The following is an 18,953-nucleotide window of genomic DNA, read 5'->3' as shown; positions in this document are numbered from 1 at the left end:
TAGCGATTTTGTTTCTCCTTCCTTCCCTGTTCAGAAGCCTTCCTTGCTCTTCAGGTACTTTAATGGGGTCCAGAGTTTTCATGGACACTACCTCCCAGCTGTATCCAGTCCCAGAGGGAGCAAACACCAGATGTTCACAGAACATCTGCAGTACTGTGCTTACCTGATGCTGGCCCTAGAGCAGCTCCCTTAGAGCAGCCCATATCATGAAGATCATGAGTTCCAGTGAGGGCAAACCAGACTTTATATGCAATACTGGAAAAAAAGTGGGGGAGTGAAAGCCCTCTTTCCCCAGCTATTGTCAGTGTTTCAGAGCATAAAGCAGCAGTGCATTCTCATTATCTGCGCTGGCAGCATCTGCTTATACAACCTGTTGTGTAGAGGCTGGTTTTGCAGTGTCTCTGGTAAGTGCATGTGGTATTTTAACTGCTGAAGCCTAAGCAGGAATGCCACTGTCCAGCCCTCTAAAGAGAATTGCATATGACATCAACAGCTTGGGTAGAAGATCCCCCATGAACATGGATGTTTATAACCAGCATTACATAAGCAAGCAGCAGCAGCAGAGTGCCAAAAGGTTGGAAAGTGAATTAAAACTGGAGTTCTTAGTGTTGTAACATGTAATTCATGTAGCCAATATAAGACCTCGTTCCTGTCCCGCGTTGCTCCTTGTCCTTGCAGCTGGTGGAAAACAACTGGTTCGTCCACAACAGCTCTGCCTAACCACAGAAACCCATCCAGCCAGGACTTAGAATCATGAGGCCAGTTCAGCTGTCTTTTTAGAGATGATTGCTGATGGTTTGCAAACCATATAGCTAATCCATACAGCATGAAGGCTTGAATTTTTTTGTCTCCTGACCAGCAAGTTTAGTTATTCAGTATTTTTGAGTCTTTGATCTGTCACCCAGCCACTCGGAATCAACCAATGCCTCAGTTTTCCGGTGGTCCTGAAGCACTGTCCTTCCTCCATTTAATTGTAACAAAATTGTCAGGAACTCGTAAGTATTATCAACTGAGGCAATGGCAATTTTGTATCACCAAAACCCATCACAGAGAGTAAGATGCAGACACAATTTATACTCTGATTCAGAGAAATCTGATCACTGTGTCCCTTTCAAATGCCATGGAGAGGTTACAGGCAGTAAGTGTTAAACCCCTGGACTGTACACCCCTTGGACCATTCCAGATAATTGTGTTTGTATTAGAACAACTGTTCTGCAGAGGAACAAGCTTGCCCATGACAGCTACTACTGAAGGAATCCTCTTTGGCAAAGACAACAGACACCCATCTCGTCCATTCTGAAATACAAGCCAGTAATCTATATGTTTTCCTCTCACTGAGCTGCTCAGAAACAAACACAGCATCAAGAAACAGGCAAGCCACACCACATTGTTTTATGGCTACTTAAAACTTACCCACGTTCCACAGGCTCAGAAGATGAATGCACAGCGCTGTTGTTTTCAGGCTCCCTGCTTTCTAATGAACCCATGACCTCTCCATCCCCCTTCTTCACAAATGCTCATTGTAATTTCAGACTGCCTAGCTGCTGGCTGCCACCTGATCGCAAGCTAAACAAAGCAAGTTCTATACCAGGATGTTGCAGGAGTATGCAGCTTCTCTCTCAATGCTGCATGAGATCTTTGCAGATTTGAAGGATTGGAAGTGTCCAGCTTTTCTTCCAGTTTTCACAGACTGACTCAATTTTCTATGGAGATAAGCAGCAACTGTGGGAAACTAAAGCCAGTAAAAAGAGGGATGAGTATGCTCAGTTAGGCCAGAGTTAGCACAGAATTGTCACATGAAGTCACAAAACAAAGTGACAGATGCTGACCTCTGAAGAAAACAAGTCAGTGTTCAGAAAAACAGACAAGGGCTTTGATTTGCCCAAATAAACCCTGAGTATTCTTCTGCTCACTGTGACAAGGTCTAAGTATCCAAAATAACTCTCAGACACAGAAAACATCCAGACCCCAGGAGTGCCGAGTGTAGTTCTGAGCTCCCCCAAGAGAGACACACACTGAACAGTTCAACAAAAAGCAACTAGAGCATTTCTCCTGTGAGGAAAGGCTGAGAGAGGTGGGACTGTCCAGCCTGGAAACAAGAAGGCTCAGGGGGATCTTACCAATGTACATAAATATCTGAAGGGAGGGTGCAAAGAGCACAGAATCAGGCTCTTTTCAGTGGTGCCCAGTGACAGGACGAGAGGCAACAGGCACAGACTGAAATGCAAGTTCCTCCTGAACATCAGGAAACACTTTTTTGCTATAAGGGTGACCAAGCACTAGCACAGGTTGCCCAGAGAAATAATGGAGTTTTGCTTCTTGGAGATCTTCAGCAGCTGTCTGGACATGGTCCTGGGCAACAGGCTCTAGGTGGTTCTGCTTGAACAGAGGGGTTGAACCAGATGATCTCCAGAGGTCCCTTCCAACCACAGCCAGCCTGTGATTCTGTAACAGCACTGATAAAGGAGACAGTGAGCTAGCATACTTGAATGTAAAATTAAGGCAGAAAAGGTAATCTACAAAATCTCAGCACAAGAGCTAGAGGAAGTAACCCAAACCCACAGAGCTGCCTTTTAAGTGTTCCAGCTAGACGAAATACATAAAAAACCTGCAAAGATATTCTTAGCCTCTGGAAACCTGGCTTATAAAATACTCCTTTAATATTGCTGTAATATTGCTGTAATATTGCTTTGGCCTTGGATTTGAGTCTTTGCCTATTTTCTTGGATTGCAGCTCAAAGTCATGCCTATAGCCAGATAAAATGTCCTGTAAGACAGGGCATTGTGATGATCAATAAATTCCATAATTAAGTGTGCAGAAACCTCTCTAATATATTCATTTTTCAAATCCTACTAAATTCATATTAACACTTTTAAGACTCTGAATTTCACATAATGGAGTTTTCTTTATTAGATTATCAATTCATTTTGAAAGCCGTTGTTTTTAGAGCCTTGGAGTCAGCAGAAAAAAGGAAGTTTTCAGTCAAGGTGCCAGCATTAGTCAAGGCTAGCAGTGGACTTGCTCTGTGTTTCAGTCCTATTAGACTCACCTGTGATATCCGTGCGCAGTTCAGAAAATATCCTCCTGCTTTAATATATTCCATGGAATCATCAAGCTTCCAGACCTGTCGTCAGCAGCAGATTACAGCAGGTAGTTCCAGACTACCATTCTCATCACCACTCATCAGCGGCATGTGAACACACTTGCAAAGATGAAAGTAGCTCCAGTCACTACAAACAACAGTAAGGTACAGCTTAACTTCTGAAGCCCAACTGGAAACCATTTATTCTCTATCTTACCCACCAAAGGGGGAGGGGGACAGCTGCTAGTAAGACAGTTAGTACATTTTAGTCTGCATCTGCAACCCTTTTCAAGCTGCCTGGACCAACCTTCCAGCTTGTGTGTAAAAGGGATTAAGGCAATTATGCTACACAGTAGTTAAGATACTGTGTCTTTGATAAAAATGGTGGAATAATATATGAGACTGAACAAATTATTCTGACAGGAGAGACAACTAAGGTAAGCCTTAACAGAGCAAGGCTGGAATACAGTCCCTGTGAATGGAGGGTGACCCAAGGAAGCAGAACAGTGATTTTCTGGAACGGTTTTTTTCAGATTCAACCACCTTGGCAGACAGAGCTCCAACCTGCAGACGAACAGCAGTAAGAGCAAGCCTTCCCTTCTCTTGCTCTCCAGCTCTCCAGTTCACCACCCTGGTGGGAGAAAGTCTCTGCAAAAGTTAGTAAGGACAAAGACACAGCTCAAAAACATCCAAGCAGCCTCTGCACAACAGATCTTTTGCAATGAATACCTAGCAGAACAGAATATGTAGTAGAATATCAAAAGCTTTAAACTACTCAGTGCCCTGTACTGTATGTTGAGCCTAAGATGGGCAGCCAGAGTGACAGCAGAAAACTACACAGAACTGCTTACCTGCAGAAGTCAGTGTCCTCAGTTCCACTGGAACAGAGATAAGCTCCTTAACAAGCCTGCTGCTGCAGTTTCCTAGAGCTTTTATCTAGTGTGATAAATTGGATAGGGGAGCAGTTTTTAAACTAAAGCCCTCAAGAGCTTTAAGAAAGCTTAATGAAACAAGCAGGACAGCCTCGCAGAGACCAGGAGCACTGCTGTCTGGACTAGTCAGCAACAAGGTGAAATCACTAGCCATTATGAGAAATGTTTGCTCACACCCAATTCAAACACCATCTGTCAAAAGGGAGCAGGACACCACCTTAATTCATCCAAAGTCAACAACACATTTTGCTGTTTAACAGATCTTTAATATCAATAATGTGGGAAGTGACACCTCAGTGCACAACAGCACAGAGACTACAGTTTTGGAGGTTCTCCCATTTCAGACACAGAAAGGAAACATTGGGAAGAACATGCAATCAAACAATGATCAGATCTAGATACATCATGATGTTGTCCAAAAAAACACATTGAAACAATTAATCAAATTACTGCAAACATAGCTTCTCTGAGTAAGGTTAAGATATTGCATTTGTAGTGTTTCCATTGAGCTTTGCTTCAGCGAACCAGCGGAGCCTGCTTGAGTGAGATGAGGACTGAACGCATGCGGGACACATCTTTTGCCTGCTTACTAGACTTGGGATTAAAGTCACAGAGCTGAGCCACACGTTCCCACTCAGTGCCCGGAAAAACGTCTTCTGCATCATTCACAAAGGCTTCTTCAGCTGCCCTAAAAGCAATGCAATGCACTTTGTGTTAATGCCCAGCATATAAGACTCTCCTTCCCTTTTACAGGATGCAGTTTCTTTCATAAGAATGTGACCTGACAGCTGTTTGTGGACATTATGGCCACTTAAGATCCCACTGCCCCGATCCTGGAGATGAAAGTAGATTGCAATAGTATGCTATGCACAAGCAGTGCTGAAGTTTGCTGTGTAAAATGTTGGAATACAGGTGTTTGGTTTTAAGAACAGTTATTGAGTCTTTGCCTAAGGAGTCGCCACACAAACTGCCAGGAAGCAAGGTACTTCTATGTAGGCATTTTATTTATGGTAAAATGCCCAGGTCTTAACTAGTTAAGACCCTGCCACTTGATGGCTTTTATTGGACATTTGCCAACTGGAAATTTACAACTGCCTGCGAGCATATCTTAAAACAGATTCCATTTGAGGATTTAAATCAGCCCCAAGGCCTACAGGCCATCATAAAACTATCTGCTGATGATTCCCAATGCTGCAGTGAAGCAGCATGAATCATAAGAAATTTGTTATGAATCCCATGCTTGTGAGTGCTATAGGCTACAGTGTATTTTGGCAGAGGAGATGACTCGTTTGAGGTCAGCTCACAGAATAAATACATTTCCACTGCTCTCACCCTACAGAGACTCTAAGGAGGCTTTGTATATTACATACAGGTTAGTGTCAGTGGCTTCCAGCTGTATTATTTTAGCATTTCTGTGCTGCCAATAGCATTGCTTCAACACAGGGATAACACTCCAGCATCTAGTTTACGTGAACTGTGGGGCCCTGGTAGCTGCCTGAGTGCAAGAGCAATAAGCATCAAGAGATCAAACCAAATCCATCTACTCCAACAAGCAGTACAGAGAAAGCAGTGAAAATGACTTTCCCATGAGGGTTCAGCACTATTCACAGGGATGATAAGGTTACAGACACCACTGAAGACAAGGATCACTACAACACTGCTACTTTATGTGACATGACACTTTTAAGGGGCAGTGAAGATTTTTTTACTTAACTGTTCTAGGCTGTAGCAAGGATGATTTATGTTTGTGCTTAAAGGTGAAGAGAAGAAAAGAAACAAGGAGAGAAAGTTTAAGTCAGATATAGAAAATGAGAATGAGTTTAATGCAGATGATTAGCTGGCTGAACATGCACTAGTAGCTTAGCCTACATTCAGGAAACAGGCAGCCAGTTTTATTATGCAGCATTACACTGCACATTTGCATTGGACATATGAAAATAAGGGTTTTACTGAAAAAAAGAAAACTAACAAAATCAACTCCAGGAGACTTCAGAAAATATAAACACCACCTGTAAGTCCATCATTTCACAAGTCTTGGTTTACATCCACCTACAGTTAGCTAATGAATTCCACACTGAACCTTCAATATTAATCCAGTCAAAGCCACAACATGGCTCAACAGTACACCTTCTAAAGGTGTCACCTTACAATCTGTGACGTCCATCTTTTAATTCAAGTCTACAAATTAAAGGAAGAAATTAAAATACATGAACGAGCCAATGACCACTGCATTCCTTCTACCCCTTGGAAACAAGCATACTCACTGGAGCTTGAAAGTCATGGCTGTGTTCTTATTGACCCATTAGGCTGGCAAAACATCTACACAGAGCTGCTCCTAAATGTCTTCCGAGCAGCTTTTGCTGATTTTCCAATACCACCTTCTTGTACTTTTCATCTGTTCTCTTAACAGTCCCCCCTATGCACACACCTCTTCTATCCTGATTTACGTCAGGTGATTCCTTTCTGCTTTCCTTGGCTTACAGAGCTTTATGTGCAAGCACTGCTTGAGTATTTTTCTGATTATGTAGGCAAATGCCTATTACAGCCTTAAACACTGCTTTTCTGTGGAAGGACTAAATACAGCATCCACGTGAAACCGTAGTCCCTAACCCACATACCCAGCAAAGCACCTTGCTAAGCAGTGTTCACTGGCCTGGAACCAACTGTAAACCTATGTCATTACCAAAATTCCAGTGGTATGTATACTACAAGACTTAATCTGAAAGTGCTACCTTGTGCAGCGCATACAAGAAAACTGCACTTAATACTGCAGATCAGAGTCAGTCCAAAAAGTAAAGGCTATTTACTTATATGAGCTTGTACTGCCCTGAAATATTCAGAATTCACCTTAAGACACTCAGCACTACTTCTGATCCTCCTTAGTATCTCGTTGACTAGCAAACAGAATTAGTAGTTAAGCAACATACACATAACCAATCACGTCAGCGAAGGGTTGTTTGTAGAAAGCTTCATCTGCCACCCTAGGTAGCAAGTAGTCCAACAGGAAGGCAAGCAGGCAGGAGAAAAGAAATAAGGATGAGAAGTACAGAACACAGCTGAAGGCAGTCTTAACAAGCACATTAACCTTGCACCACCTAGACTTACTGTAACAGGAAAGCAGTTACCACATGGAATATATTAATTAAGCCATTGATCAGAGGGGCAACACAAAAGTTCTGCTACATCCTAGAAGTGTGGACCAGCTAGTTGAGGACTAGAGCTCCAATGTTAGCATTAGACTACTTCCAGTGAACAGCAACTACCATCAGGCAAGAGATCTCACCAGGCTCATGAGAACGCCAAACACTCCTGCACAACACTTGTTTAATGGGCCCTGCTCCAGAATCCATATCCTGCACTCAAACATTGGCCATAATAAAGCTGTGGGGGTATCATGAGCTCTGGCCACCAACTAGAAAAGCACCAATCCTGTCTCCCTTTCTTGGACCAACAAAAACATAGTGGATTCCTCAGTGAATGGAAGTGGCAAAGCCATAATTCTGTAAGCAGTGTAAGCCTCCTTTCTTCCTTTAGAAAGAAGAGTAGTCTACCTAGGACTCCACCTACTAAAGACAACCCTGATGGCTATTTTCAAAGAAAAATGGTGTTTCCAAAAAAAACTCCAACCAACCAAACAAAACAGCAGTTCATCTTGAAGTCTGTGAGTTCCCAAAGTATAAGGCAGTCCTGATGACTACCCGGACAGAATGAAGTAAAAATCTAAGTGGTGTTACATCGGTACTATCACATTTACCTTTATGTAGGCTTGAAGTCAAACTTCCACAGGGAACCTCAGACAGTGTAAGAGCTTACTGGACCAGCAGCCAAGTCATTAGTTTCTGCCACAGGGCCCATAATTAGACAATTCAAACCACCGCAGACACAGTCAGCATTTAGTTTTTCACTAGTAGAACTGACTCACAGTATTTCTGAAACACTTCCAAAAGGAGCGGCAAAAGGTTTTAACCTATAAATAATTTGTAGCAATGTCTAACTAGAACTCCATTTCTACGTGTTCTACAGATGGCAATAAGAATGCTGGTCTTGGGGTAGGTAAATGCTGAAATCACTGAAGTCCTGTGCAGCTAGGAGCATGCCAACAAGTGAATAGAGTAAAACATTTTCTGGTCATGTTCAAACTTTGTGTCTTAAGGAATCTTCAGTGATTCTGGATCATTCTTAATGCCTCCTCTTGCTATTCCTGGACATTTAATCTAGATTCCTTAAAAAAACTTAAAAAGATAGTTAGTAGGAGTGTTTATTTTAATGATCCAAAGGACTAGTGCCTTAGGACATACCAGAAGTATTCTAACCTCCCTCCCCAGCTATTTTCATCTCCAGTACTGTAACTCTTCCAATGGCTGGACAAACTTTACCTGTTACTGGCTTTTGTTTTCTCAAGCTTTTCATCTTGCCTTGCATACCACTCTTCCAACTCCTTTATTGCTTTCTCTTTCCATTCTGCTTCCTGCTTTCGTGAGTTTGCATCTGAAGATTTAAGAATTGATTTGTCAGTTGTGTTTGTTCCAGACATAAATTATTAACATTTCAAATGATGGCTCAGGATGCACTCCAGACAGTTGCTTCATCTAAGGAGATTTCCTGATTTATGCTATGAGAATTCTAAATACTATGAACATTCAAAGGATTAGCTAAACAGAATTCCTGTGCTGCATAACTGGGACAGTCCACTTCAGTTCAGGATAGTGTTGTATTTGTAGATTAGTTCAGATTCAGTAGGTCTGTTGGTCTGCAAACTGCTCAAACCTTGCTATGCCAGTACAAGAACAAATCTCATCAAACTTTGTCACTTTAGACAAACTGAGGGACTCTGGCACTCAGTATACTTTTACAACAACCTACAGTTCAAGACAAGCTCATCTGCTGTAACTAGCCCAAAAGAGAATCAACAGGGTCAGCTCTGTCCAGAACCACATTTTACAGAAGTTTCTATCCTAACAATTTCAAGCAAAGGCTCTTCCACAATGCAAGTGAAAAGCATATAAGTTTATAGGCTCTTAGATGCTGTGGATGGGTAGGTACCACTGCATTTAGTTTAGTTAATAATCCACTACTGTCTTAATTTAGCTATTAGATTAAGATCCATGTGGCAACAGATGGCCTCAGCAATTACAAAATAAGCAATCTTTATACTTCAGAAAAACGTACTGAGGACTGCAGTATTTATTTATTATTATTACTATCTTGTTTTACTTACAAAAGCTGTTCATTTTCTGTCAGCTTATCTGTAAGTACAGGTTCAGAGAGCCACTTGCTTGCTGACTTCCACACCAGTATTAAGTCTGCTTGCTGGAACACTCATCCAGACTTGCTGCTCAAACTCAAGAAGCATGTTAAGACTTGGAAGAGGCAGAGCCACGGCTGAGAAATCCACTGCTTAAGAATCACAGAATGGCTTGGGTTGGAAGAGGCCTTAAAGATCATCTAGTTCTAAGTCCCCTGCCACGGCAAGGACACCTTCCACTAGACCAGACTGCTTGAAGTCCCTTTCAGCCTGGGATGGGGCATCCACAGCTTCTCTGGGCAACCTGTGCCAGTGCCTCACCACTCTCACAGTAAAGGATTTCTTCCTAATAGCTAATCCAAACCTATCCTCTTTCAGTTTAAAGCCATTATAAAATGGTAAAAAGTCCCTCTGCCACTCTCCTGTCGGTCCACTTTAGGTACTGGAAGGCTGCTTTAAGTTCTCCCCAGAGCCTTCTCTTCTCCAAGGTGAACAACCCCAACTCTCTCAGCCTGAAAGCAGCTGACACTAAGTTACTCACAAATACCTTCCTTACCAAGTTGCTCCAGGCGTTCCTTTTGCTCCTCTCTCCACTTACGAATACTTTCTGGTTCTGACTGCAGTCGATCTGCTTGGGATATGGCAGCATAGCAGTTTGTAGGACCATTAGTCTCCTCAGAGAAAAGGAACAGTACAGTCATTTATACATGACAACTGAATATTTCAGACAACTGCCTAGAAGCTACGCAAAATTAGTCTCTGTTTGAACTGAGCCCATTCATCTGATGTTATAACACGCTTCAACCACTAACAGGAAAAATGTCTTGCCACAAATTACATCAGGACTGAAGGAAATTAATACAGGACTGTCTCTAGAAATCAAACAAAAATTCAGGATGACTGGCAAGACAAGCACCACATGTACTTAGTGGCAGAGCACTAAGCCTGAAGAACACAGAAGACAATGCCTAGTGCCTTACTATACAGTCGTAAGCCTAGATATTATCCAAGTTCATTTCACCTTAAATTTTTACTGTGAAAGTAATTTTTTTATTATTTTGTGCATAGGAGTTTAAAACATTCTCTGCAACTTACTTGTCTGCATCAGAGACATTTGTAAACCTATCAGACACATCACAAAATTTGGATTGCTGTGTGCAGCTTATAACACTAGAGGCATTTCATTATTTAAGCATCAAAACAGGGTGAGTACTAGCATACTTTTTACTATATAATAGCTCAAACACTTGCAATGAATAGTGCTATCATTAATACACAGAATTCACAAAGCTAATCAATATTGTGCTATTTGCTATAGAGGACACTCCAAGTTTAACAATTTCCATTGCTTCATCCTACCCTTAACAGAGCTAAGAAACATCTCTCCTCAGAGTATCAGATTGATTGCAGTTAACAACAGATTTATTTGGCTGTGCCTTGCCCCTCTTTGGACCTCCTGTAGTCCTCAGTGAAGGAATAATGCAAAGAGAAGGAGCTAGCTTGGTGCAACACCACCAGGATTCACATTCCATCCAAAGCAAAATATACTGGCCAGCTGCAAAGCCAACTAATAGCTAAAACAAAAGTTATGTATAGACCATTCAATCCATTTTTCCTCATAAAGAGGAAGCTCTATCAACCAAAGCAACTGGTCTCTTAGAATTTCAAACACAAAATCAAGGTATTTCATCTATCCTCTGTTGTATAAGGAAGTACAAAGGGCCAATAAAATACAATTTTCCCATCAATCTCACAGCAATGCTGAGGATATAGAAATATTAGCAGCAGTGAAAGTGGTTTGTGTCTCCACAGAGCTCCGCATTCACCTAAAACTCTAAGGAGAAGTAAGTAGCTCATATGTTGCTTCCTCCCCAAGCATTCATTTAATCAGGGCTAACCAGCCAACTGTGACACCAGGCAATGACAATGCCTTGGACAAACTGGTGTGAAATTCAGTTACAACACAGTGATTGCCTTAGCATGCCTCATTCCTCCCTGACACTAATAAAGCAGGTATCTCCTCCTATTGTCATTACCATGGCTGTCCAACATGCTTTCATGTTCTGATTGAGCTATTTAGCCACCAGCTTCATTTCATGCAACTCTATGTCACTAAGAAATAAGTAACGTTTTCAGTCAGCTCCTTGTAAGACCAATCTCAATAAGGCAACCAGGATGCAAGAGCAAGCAAATCTGAAAACTCTGCCTTAAACTAGGTAATCAGAGCATGCTTTTAGCTTATCAGTGGCAAGTCAATGTGAAGCCATATCACAGAGCCTGTCAGCCTGCTTTACAGTGCTTGTGTACTACTAAGCCACAATTCAAAACAGAGGCAACTTAAAGCAGCAGTCCAAGTTCAGAAGAGGAGCATATTAAGAGCACTGACAACTTTATGAGATGAGCTACTAGAAGTTCCTTTTCAGAGACGAGACAAAAGCACATTAGAGATAATAAACGGGAAGTGTTAGTCTATATTAAGGTAAAGTTCTCAGAGTAGAACAGTACATTCTCAGTACAGAATACTTCTATCTTACCTGAGAGACATCCCCGTTAACCACTCCATCAACAGCATCTGCAAAGAGGTGACTCGTTTAGTCATTTGAGAAAAGACAGAACAGCCAGATTTACTGATTTCAGTAACTTGTATGAAAAGCTTTACTAGAGTATCTAATGTGAGAGTTGTGAAAATGAGTGTTCCTTGATACCCTACAGGACAGTTCTTTTTCCCTGCACTTTTCTGGACAGGCATGAAAAAACAGGTGGGCCATTATTTTGCAGACCCAGTAATATGAGGGCGTTTCTTCACCATAAGATCCTGCTTCAAACTGCATAAACAGTAGAGCTGATACTGCTGAGAAGCTGCTTCAGTGTTCCAAAGATACTCCCACTTTCTCCTCCCAGTCTTAGAAGCTGACTGCTGTACAACTGTTCCAAAGTTAAAATGGATGACTGTCACTGTTTCAGTGTCTACTTGGAAGACTGATAATCTGGCAGCCAACACTCCGTAATTCTTATCCTAGTCTGGTTACGTCCTAATCAGCTCAAAAGATATAGCTAACATTCCTAGCAGTCACCTCTCTGCTACCATCTGTGATGACGTGCTTGGTAGCTTCCTACTTCAGCTGCAGCATTGTTATCCCTGAAGTGACACTGGCAATTGAGCCTCAGGAACTGATAAGCTACAGAACCTTAAAATTTCACCTTATTAAAACACAGACATAGGGAACACATGTCAGTTGTGAGATAAACTTCTAAGTTTGTGAAACTATTTAAATCTCTGGACTACACAAAATACACCAAGATTTTCAAGAACCACTAAATCTCAGGAGGGCATCTCTCTGGAGCAGCATCACATAACATCTGCCTGCATGATACACCAAGTATCTCTCACCCGTAATGCCACCATGGATAAGCTTATCACACAGAAGTGTTTCCACCATCTTAATACACCCTTCAGTGAAAGAAGTGACTGTACCAAGCCCACACTACAGTAAGCAGAAGTTATTTTGCACCATCTTCTTAAAAACAGATAGCTTACCCACGTAAAACTAAGAGCATTATGCTGCTGTATCTTTTATTTCTTTATGGCTAGGGGTGTACCAGTTTCATGCTATCAGTGTTAATGGCACACAAGAAGCTCTTCATACTCCCTTACCAGGGAAGTAGGCAAGTATTTTAAGTCTTTATCCCTGAGCCATGAATAGCAATCATTAACTGTGCTAGGTAAAGGACTGTAAACTCATCAGTTCAAGAATGGCAGCTGAGTTGGAAGATACATAGTTACTAACTTCCGTAGAGAGAGACTCAAGTTAACAAAAATTAGCTTTTCAGTTATTTTCAGAGAACCTAGTATTTTCTAACTAGCCTCCTATACCTCAAAGATGGTCACTACTTTGTCTGATTGCTACTCCTCTGCAAGGTACAGGAGCCTTTTTGAAGACAAAAATCACCAGCTAGACAAGAGGGCTTTTAAGTTTTGAAGATGCTTCCAGGAACAGTGGTAATACAATGAAGTTTTCTTGTCACACCAACAGACACTCATTACGGTCTTCACTACTCAGGCTGGTAGACTGAGGTAAAAGGAACAACATCATTGCCAAGGGCTGCAGCTCAGATGAAACAGACAGTTTGTCTTAAGGCCATTTTTCTTCTGCACAGAAATCACCACTAACTAGCACTGAGCTGTCTCCAGAGGGCAACCAGGTCAGAGGCACCAAAAGTATTAGAACAAACTTCCCATCTGTTTTGAGCTCCCTAGAACTTGTGAGTAACATGCAGAGTCAGCATGCTGACTGAGCATACTGCAAGCAGAAGAGGAAATGGAACTGTACCAGCATGCTGTCGTATGGCAATACAAGTATGGTAATTGGGAAGAGATCAATAGTCAAACATCCCTTCATTTCAGCTCTCCAGTCTCAGTGCTTGTATAATTAAGTATGAAGTCTAGAAAAGCTATCTGTTTGCCAGCCTTCATATGAATAACTAATGCCAGTTGTGTATCAGATATTTTTGTGCAATTTCATAACTGACTTCCTGCAGAAAAACTCTGAATACTGGTACTGCCATCATAACATTTTCATCGGCCCTGAACAACGAGACCCCTCTACTGGCTTCAGAGTTCATTCAATTCTATCACAGTACTGCACCTTGAATTTCCTGAAGTTAACATTCCACATTTAGAACTATCCCTTTCTAAGTAATGATCAATATTCCTTGTTGCTTGCTTCTGAACTTAAGATAAAGCTTTATTTCTAAGGACACTGTCCCAATGAACATGTCCAAACACCCACAATTCTGTAACACGTGCTGACAGTAGGGTAATAGTGAACTTTCACACAGCAACCCAGACATTTTTTAGAGTCTGGAAGGGTTTGGAGAGGATAAGTCATACCATCTACCTTGGATTCACAGGACAGATGCAACCCCCAAGCCTGCCAGAAACACAAAGATAGCACCAGGGCCTTCCACATTTACTACAGTTTACAAAAGAAAGGACCAGGTAGTTTGAAGACAAATACAACAACCATTTTGTCACTTCAGTCTTAGAAGTCAATTTATGGCCTCAGAGGCTTATCATAATGAGGATCAACTACTGTGAAGGCTACCACATGCATTAATACCATTCAGTACCACTAGGCTAAAAGGAAGTTTGCTTAGCCTTGTTCACCTGCCTCTCTGAGGTCTTACTCTCAATGCACAAGAGGACTGTTATCAGAAGAGTCAGAGGTAGGGATTTGCAGACAACTGAAACACTTTTCTTGTGCTCTTTTAAAATAAAAGTACTTTTAATGAGTAATCTTCAGCATCTCTTTTAAGCAGTAAGTATTCTACTTCTTCATTGCTACTTTCAGTGAACCAGTAGCTGTAGTTAAAGCAACAGAAGAACATAACCAAGTGTAATATATTCTGACATAAGGTTAAGTAACATCACCACTCAAGGTCTACTCTCCCATCCTTTTTCTTCTGGGCACAGTCATGCTTCCCCTTTACCTACCCCTCAACCGTAAGACAATAAGAAAGTAGACTTTTCTACAAAGTTTTTGTTTAGATAGTTACGCAAGAACCTGGGGAAGAAATAGCTTTTCTATACATAACTCACTCGCGTGCCTATGTGCAAAATAAAGCTAAGCAGCTTAGGAAGAGTGCTTCTTTCCTGTGTTTTAGTTCTAACCTGCTGTCATGTCAAAACCCATTAGAGTTCCCTCATTTTCACGATAATCAATAAACAAGCACTAAACCACACCTGCATTAACACCGTGCCATAACAGCTTCTGTAATCTCCTGGTAGATGTAGTATTCTCTTGCAAACCAAAAGTTGGGTTTTTCTGCCCTGAGTTTCATAATAAATAACGCAGCAACACTAATACAACTTAAACAGATACCATTCCGTCATTACACGTTTCTCGGTGCTCCCTTATGGTGCTCTGCAGTATCAGACGCTGATTGCACAGCAGAACCTAGAACAACGGCTGTTCAAAAGATCAAGAAAAAATATCAGTAGTCACGGAGAAGTAACTCGTTTTGTCTGTGGTGCTAATTACAGAGACAGGAGGAATAAATTCTTTGCCAAATAATTTTCAATTAAATTGATATTCACTTCCCGAAATGCTATTATACGCAGTTTCTTGACAAACACAAAACACAATTAAGTTTCTTAATTGCTACAGTCTCATGAATGTCTTCGGTAGATGGAGAAATGTCATTCAGTCAAGTTCATATAAAACTAACAGAGTTTAAAAATGTGAAGGCAATGAGACTACTCAGCCTACATATAACTTGTGTGTGTTTGCATAATTGTTGACATATATAACTGCTTGTCTTTGAATGAAATTTTCCATAGGAAGCTACTCAATAAACTGTCACAAGGTTTTTATATTGACATACAGGACCTAGAAGCCACACATTTCCACTTGAACTCACTCTCTCCTGCTCAGAGAACATAGCAAGTGAACTGATATAACCTGAAGACATAGTACTGTCAGACTGGAGAGAAATTAAGAATTTGACTGTAAATATATGTAAACATTGATTTACCACTGAAATCTCATGAGACATCAAGTTACTAATAACTAGGCAACAGCACTGTATTATTTGATTCATACAGCACTTCCTGCTTTCTGAAGCAGTGGTTATGCTTCATCTTTCACGGGAAATTAGTTTTTCACATGTCCAGGAAGCTTGAACAGGACAGCTCTCTACATAATGAAAGGCCAACTGGATCAGGCCACTATTCCAACCCTGACCATGGCAACATGAAGTGATGCTGTGTGAGACACACGAGCCTGGCGACGCTCTGCCATTCCCCCCCACACTCACCCAGTATCCACCATTACGACAATTAACAGAATTCCCAATATTGACATTAACAGTCCATGAAGCTCCTGTCCATGTATTTATCTAATCATTTATTAAGAGACTTCAAATTAAAACCTGTTTGTTGATGAGACACTATGATTCTTAAAAGCGTATGTCAAGAAGCTGGTGATTGCTTGTCACAATATTTTGAAGTTAAGATCTTCAAACTTCAGTCGAGAGCTGCCCAAGTTATTTATTACTTTTGGCCCAGTATTTAGAAAGAAAAATTATCCAACTGACCTGTGACTAAGGAGTTCAAAAAAGGTTACGGTTAAAAAAAGTAAATCCACAAATCCCTGATCACGACCCTTAAGCATTGACATAAGAATTAGTATTGTTTCAAGAAGAAATTTGCATTCACCTATTTAATTACAAAATAGCTTAATAAGATAATATGCACTAGAGACTACAACTGCCTGATATTTATTAAGGTACTGATCAGATGATAGGAAATCTCTAACATAAATGGCAACAGAAGTCATCAGATCATTTGACACCATGACTGAACCAGTACATTTTGCATGGCTGCAGTCTGCTGCACCTTTTAACATGGAGGGAGAGAGTACAGGCTCTGACAGTCAACAAATCAATGTTCTGTTAAAAAACAGGACCACCAAAAGTCCACAAGCACCGTCTCCCATGCCTATTTAACAGGCCAAAGCTCAAATGCAACCGTAGTGCATACAAGAAAAGATGACATAAAGCTCACATAGACTTCCCAGATCCTGAGATCATATTATCATATTTATTACTTTATGAACCTCTTTTTAGAGAAAGCTCTCCAATAACACTTCTGCATTTCATGACAAATCAATTGACGTGACTTGACAAAAAAAATCTCTTGAAAAGCAGCTTAAGAACTACTTTTAGGTATCAATTCAATCTAGAAGCATTTAACAGATTGACTTTTTCGCAAGGAAATACTCTGCAACAGTCACACTGAATGCATGTAGAGCAGGAATGCCTCTTGCTGGTTCTAGCACTTTGTGAGAAAGACCAATGACAGAACCTTCTTCAAAGAAATTGGTTCCCCAACAGCTACTTTAATGTTCCATAGACTGTTTGGAACATAAAGCCACTGTCAGGCATAATGTCTGTCTAAGGCTTTTGAAAGTAAGAAGCAAAGTGTCCACTGTGTCTGTTTCTGCACTACACACAGAATAAAGGAAGTCAAATTATGTTTGATACCAAAACAGGATGGTGGTCTGATAACAATTATCCTCATGTCCTAGTGCTGGAGCAAGTTACTCCCTGGTAAACACCCTTTTTCACAGGAAGTATGTAAGCCATATGTTTTGGACTTCAGGAATGAGCTGGTCTTAAGGGCAGTGCTACCACTAAATAAGCACTGGAAGCAGCAGGTCTCCATTACTCAGTTTATCTAGTTAAGCTTTATTCCAAGAGATACTATAAACCTGCATCCTCAAACGTTAAGATACACTGTTAATTTCAGAAATCAGGCTGCAAAATGAAGACTTCGTTCTAAAGATGTTCTGACAGGGAACTGGAGAGCAAAGTTATTCAACTTATTTTGAAGAATCAGAGTGGCATCCTCCTGCCGCGAGAAAGGAACGTCATATGAGAACAAATATGTTCCTGTGGACCTAGTGATAAGCAGAAGCAAGGTCTTCCGAGAGTGCTGGAACATCAACTCCTTTCCAGTCAGACTTCAGTTAAAACCTTTCATAATGATAAGTGTTTGTTCAGGGCTGCTCTGGCTACCATTAGACTAACTGGAAACACGCTGATTTTTAGTTCCCTCCTCTGAACGAGGGTTCTGCAGTGTCAGGTTTGTCACATTCAGTACAAAGGTTACCAAGGAACAAAGGCTAAAGGTTTACTAAAATTAAACATTAGCTTAATTGCTCTCATACTTTAAGACTAAGATAAATCCCGCTGAAGACTAGAAACCCAAGGGGCAGATTTATTCTGCTTTCAGCGGCCCTTCCTTTCAGGCAGGCTCCTGGATTAGAGATCAGCGCCGTTCTCATCGGGATACACCTCGGGCATCTCCAAGAGATACAAACTGCACCCGAGGGAGCAGGGAGGCCGCTCACCTTGTGGCACAGCACACTCGGGACGGCCCCGACCCTCCCGGGGCCGCCTTTGGCCAGCCGAGACCCGCTCGGGGTAGGAGCCGGGGCGAGGGTCCCGCCGGCACCGCCCCCGCCCGGACACGGCGCCCCCGAGGCAGAAGGGGAGCCGGGACCCCTCGCCCCCGTCCCCCGCGCCGCCCCCTCAGGGCGTACCGTCGCCGAGGCCCTCGGAACCCTGCAGCGCTTCGGGCACCTCGCCGTTCTCCAGGATGCCGTAGCCCTCGTCGTTCTCGATGCCCGCCATCTCGGTCTCCTGCTGCGCGAGGAAAGCGGCGGCAGGATCCTCCTCGGCGCCGTCGGGCGCCCCGTTGCCGGCCGGCGGCTGCTGCGGCTGCTGGGCACCGAAGAGCTCCATGTCGGCCATGGGGGCGGGCGCGCGCTGCGGCTCCGCACCGCGCCTACGCCGGGCAGCACGCGGGCGGAGGAGCGGCTGCGCCAATGAGCGGCCAGCGCTGCCCGCCGTGGCCAATCAGCGAGCGGTGGCGGCGGGGCTGGCGGAACGCGAGCCAATCAGCGCCCACAGCGGCGGCGGTGGGCGGGGTCTGTGCCTCCCCGGCCGCGGCCCGGCCCGTGCGGGCCCGCCCTGCCCGGTGAGCCGCGCTCCGCCGGGAGCGGCTGCGGCCCCGCCCGTGCCCCGGAGGGGAGTGCGAGCCTGCGGAACGCGTCGGTGAAAACACCGGTTCTTCCCTCTGCGGTGTTTTTTTTCTTTTTTTTTTGTGTTTTCTCCCCGGCGTTGGGAAGCT

At 42.6% G+C, this 18,953-nt stretch overlaps 1 protein-coding gene across 6 annotated transcripts; it reads right to left on the bottom strand.

Annotated features, from left to right (window-relative positions):
* Positions 1–4,258: 4,258 nt before the first annotated feature.
* CLTA (clathrin light chain A) lies at positions 4,259–18,639 on the bottom strand. 6 transcript variants are annotated; one of them, XM_064641179.1, is made up of 7 exons: positions 18,364–18,605; positions 11,794–11,831; positions 9,816–9,933; positions 8,391–8,502; positions 6,942–6,995; positions 5,729–5,764; positions 4,259–4,702 (listed from the first exon to the last, which is right to left on the bottom strand). In XM_064641179.1, the coding sequence occupies exons 1-7, from the start codon at positions 18,572–18,574 to the stop codon at positions 4,531–4,533; spliced, it is 741 nt and encodes a 246-aa protein (XP_064497249.1). In that variant the 5' UTR covers positions 18,575–18,605; the 3' UTR covers positions 4,259–4,530. The 6 variants fall into 6 exon arrangements, with proteins under 6 accessions (XP_064497249.1, XP_064497250.1, XP_064497251.1 ...); XM_064641180.1 differs by lacking the exon at positions 5,729–5,764 and having other exon boundaries at positions 18,364–18,604; XM_064641181.1 differs by lacking the exon at positions 6,942–6,995 and having other exon boundaries at positions 18,364–18,604.
* Between the last annotated feature and the right edge of the window lie 314 nt (positions 18,640–18,953).

Source organism: Pseudopipra pipra, chromosome Z (assembly GCF_036250125.1).
Source record: "Pseudopipra pipra isolate bDixPip1 chromosome Z, bDixPip1.hap1, whole genome shotgun sequence".
NCBI lineage: Eukaryota > Metazoa > Chordata > Aves > Passeriformes > Pipridae > Pseudopipra > Pseudopipra pipra.
This window is presented reverse-complemented; position numbering and strand designations above follow the sequence as displayed.

What these genes read in the sequence shown, in the direction of transcription:
- CLTA (XM_064641179.1), bottom strand. Translation starts at nt 18,574, where the DNA reads ATGGCCGACATGGAGCTCTTCGGTGCCCAGCAGCCGCAGCAGCCGCCG. An exon ending in AAAACAAAAGCCAGTAACAG is followed by an intron (nt 6,996 to 8,390) that starts GTAAAGTTTGTC and finishes CTTGCTACCTAG; the next exon opens with GGTGGCAGATGAAGCTTTCT. An exon ending in CCTTGCTACAGCCTAGAACA is followed by an intron (nt 4,703 to 5,728) that starts GTTAAGTAAAAA and finishes CATTGCTTTTAG; the next exon opens with GGCAGCTGAAGAAGCCTTTG.